At 42.3% G+C, this 3,250-nt stretch overlaps 1 protein-coding gene across 1 annotated transcript in view; it reads left to right on the top strand.

The window, feature by feature from the left end:
* Positions 1-1,552, top strand: part of LOC108631304 (glutamate receptor ionotropic, kainate 2-like) — a 7,824-nt gene extending 6,272 nt beyond the window's left edge. The window contains exons 3-6 of the mRNA XM_018035142.2: positions 493-718; positions 794-909; positions 1,043-1,192; positions 1,285-1,552. Of these exons, the coding sequence (XP_017890631.2) occupies positions 493-718; positions 794-909; positions 1,043-1,192; positions 1,285-1,467 (675 nt within the window). The 3' untranslated portion in view covers positions 1,468-1,552. The remainder of the gene's footprint in view (positions 1-492; positions 719-793; positions 910-1,042; positions 1,193-1,284) is intronic.
* The last annotated feature ends 1,698 nt before the right edge of the window (positions 1,553-3,250 follow it).

Here is a 3,250-nt window from a genome sequence, read left to right as displayed (position 1 = left end):
ATCTCCAACGGTTTGGAAGTTATTGGCAAAAAACGAAAATTTCGCAAAATCTGAAGGGGTACCCCCTTGGAAAAATCTCGGAAAAATCGAAAAATTTTTTTTTCTCAAAATATCGAAGAATGCTTTAATTAAAAGTTGTAGATACTGTTATTATCCAGAAAAAAGGTCTTACACAAGTTCCTTCTATTTCTAATACATCAGGACTAATCGATTAATTATTTCATCCCCAATTATTCCTTAACGAGTTAGAAAAAGATCTTCCCTGTATCTTACAACTATTTACTACCGACGATTGTTTTGTTTTCTATTTCTTACATCGATGGCAATAAATTCTAGAGATCGTAAAAAATTTTTGCGTGTGACACAAAGTGTCACAAAGCTTTAGTAATCTCTCCTCCTCCTCTCCTCTACTAATTGTTTAAAGCGAGCTAGGCAGGTGAAACGGTTCTCCATTCAAATTCAGTTTTTTGAAAGAATTACGCTACTTCGAAGGATGCCAACTACTCGACGTACCGGGATATGTACAAATACATGAAAGCGAACGCCAAAGACGTACTGACGCAGACCAACGACGAGGGCCTGGAAAAGGTGCTCAAAGAGGATTACGCGTTTCTAATGGAGTCCAGTTCCATCGAGTACATCGTCGAACGGTACTGCAACGTCACTCAAATTGGAGGACTCCTCGACGCAAAGGGTTACGGGATCGCCATGAAGAAACGTACGTTTCATTGATTCCTATACTAAATCGATCAATACATAATTACAATACAATAATTGATCCAATTTAATTCAGATTCATCGTACCGTCACGCGTTTAACGCCGCCGTGTTGAAGCTACAGCAAAGCGGACAGATTACCGAGTTAAAGAATAAATGGTGGAAGCAGAAGCGCGGGGGTGGAACGTGCCAAGTACGTAAATATCGTGTTGGAATAATTTACGTATACACCAATACCTTGCTTTGCGTCGTTTCGTTTTGCGTTTTTTCGAAGTTGCGTCGCTGCTTAATTAATACTAATTTTCACTGTGCGTCGTNATACGTAGGAAGAGGGCGGTCAGAGTGCGGCGGAGGAGTTGGATCTTGATAACGTGGGTGGCGTGTTCTTGGTTCTAACCGTGGGCGTAGCTGCCTCCTTCTTCTTCACTATAGCCGAGTTACTATGGGACATAGCTGCTACAGCAATGCGAGAAAACGTAAAAACAAACAAAATACAGATTTCATTAATATTCAAATAAATAACAATTTTAGAAAGACAGGATTAAAAAAAAATGTTAATATTTTGCAGGTATCGTTCAAAGATGAGTTAATCGCTGAGATGATGTTCCTGATAAAGTGCGGTGGGTTTTCGAAACCAGTAAGAAGGAGGAAAGGATCGTCGAATCGAAGCGGAGAGGACAGCAACAGAGGCTGTACGCCTCCATACGGATTTATACCAACGATCACGACTACAAATTCCGATGACAAATAAAATAATGTTTGTAATCCTAATTACATAGTACATAAACAGATCTGTCTGATAAAAATGTACTTAAATATAAACTTGTCGAATTCCATTTACGACTTATTTTGAATAAGGAAAATTGATTGTAGAAAATTTCAAATGAGACTCCTCGCACGACCTTGCGTCTGGCGCAAAGCATCGTCGTAAAAGGAATTTCACGATCGCGTAGGCATTCTGGTTTTTCCGGTTTAGTGTATCTCCGCCGTCTATCTGCGATATTCTCCGATCGGTAGAAGAAAAAAAAAAAAGAAACGAAGGTATCAGTTCGTATTAGAATCGGACGCTGTCGATCGTGAAACGTGGCGCGCATTCTTCCTGCCGTTTAATCGTAAATGTTAATTCATCCCCTTTCCTCGGATCTCTGATAAGAAGATTCGATATCAATCGTTTGTATAGGAATACGAGCAGAGTGCTGCTATCTCCTACGCGGCGCAGAAGCATTAGCGACTCCTATCGGTAAGGCAGTGAGACAGAAATGACATCATCAACGAATGCTAATTTTTAAAACAATTCTCAACAATTTTTATTTCCACTAATATTATCGATTAGATCGTAGATAAGTATAACATAATTGCCATAACGTTTTCAATAAAATTAACAAATTCCACGTCATTAGTCGTTCGTTTCTATAAATATTTTCAAACCGACGAAACGTAAACAGAGATGCAAGCATGGCGTCCCTGTTTCTCGATGAATATTTAAAAGCCCTCGATCAGCATTCCTGAGCCATGGCACAGGATCTTTTTGCTTAATTGGAAGAATATGTCGGAGGCAACAAAGGAGCCAGTCCATATGTTTGCATTAAACAGGGTACGGTAGAGTCCTCGAGGCGCAGGTATACAACGAAAGACACTCCCTTCCTCGATGTCGGAAGTGTCTTCGAGTGGCCGGCCAACTTCGGTTGACGAGCGAGCTGAATTAACCAACTACAGTCAAAGCAAAACAGCTATCCGGCTGTGAGCATCGCCCTTTCACTGGAATCTCAACGAGGACAAAGAGCGAGGGGCTCGATGCTTCTTTTTCTCTGATCATAACCACAGAACATTCTCACGGCATCGTTGATTGTTCCTAGTTATTCTGAGAGAACGTCTTCGATTCAATCTTAAGAGAATATAATAAAATATTCCCTGCAGTAAATTTTTCAATCAATTTATGACGAACGGACAATAAGGTCTAATCAGGCACGTCGACGTTGCATAGAAATGAGAAGTCTGCGATCGAACTTATCCCCTCCCCCCTCTTCCACCGATCTACATTCCTTCTGTTCTGTTTCACCACCCCGAGCGCGTTTAATGTCCCGAGTTTACGAGGAGCCGATGACACAGACACTCAGGAATCTCGAGAGTCGTCGGTGGCGGCAGGACTTTCCGCGCCGGTCGGCTCACCTTTAAAGACGCGCCTACGAGGTGCCTATTCAAAGGTACCAACACGCGAGTTGGAATACGCGATGTAGTATTAAAAGAGCATTAAACGTTCGGACGTAACGTATGGGTCTGCGCGAGCTTTGCCGACGCTACTACCCACTTGCCACCACGCTTGCCAATAAAAAGGACACGAGCCAGGTGGTTGCTCTCTTTTGTTCGTACTTATCGGTCATTTAAGAGTTCACAGACCCCGTGGCGTTTCTCCGAGATCGAAAAACGATCGATGCCTTTGACGAGTCACTCGTTCGGTCAAACTGATGGCTCCAGGCCAGTACGAATCCCTCTGGCGAATCGATATCGGATAACTGAAAGGCCGAGTGCCTGTT

Source organism: Ceratina calcarata, unplaced genomic scaffold, assembly GCF_001652005.2.
Source record: "Ceratina calcarata isolate Rehan_Ccalc_2016 unplaced genomic scaffold, ASM165200v1 scaffold870, whole genome shotgun sequence".
Classification (NCBI taxonomy): Eukaryota; Metazoa; Arthropoda; class Insecta; order Hymenoptera; family Apidae; genus Ceratina; species Ceratina calcarata.
Note: the sequence above shows the minus strand (reverse complement) of the source record. Positions and strands in the feature narration are given on the sequence as shown.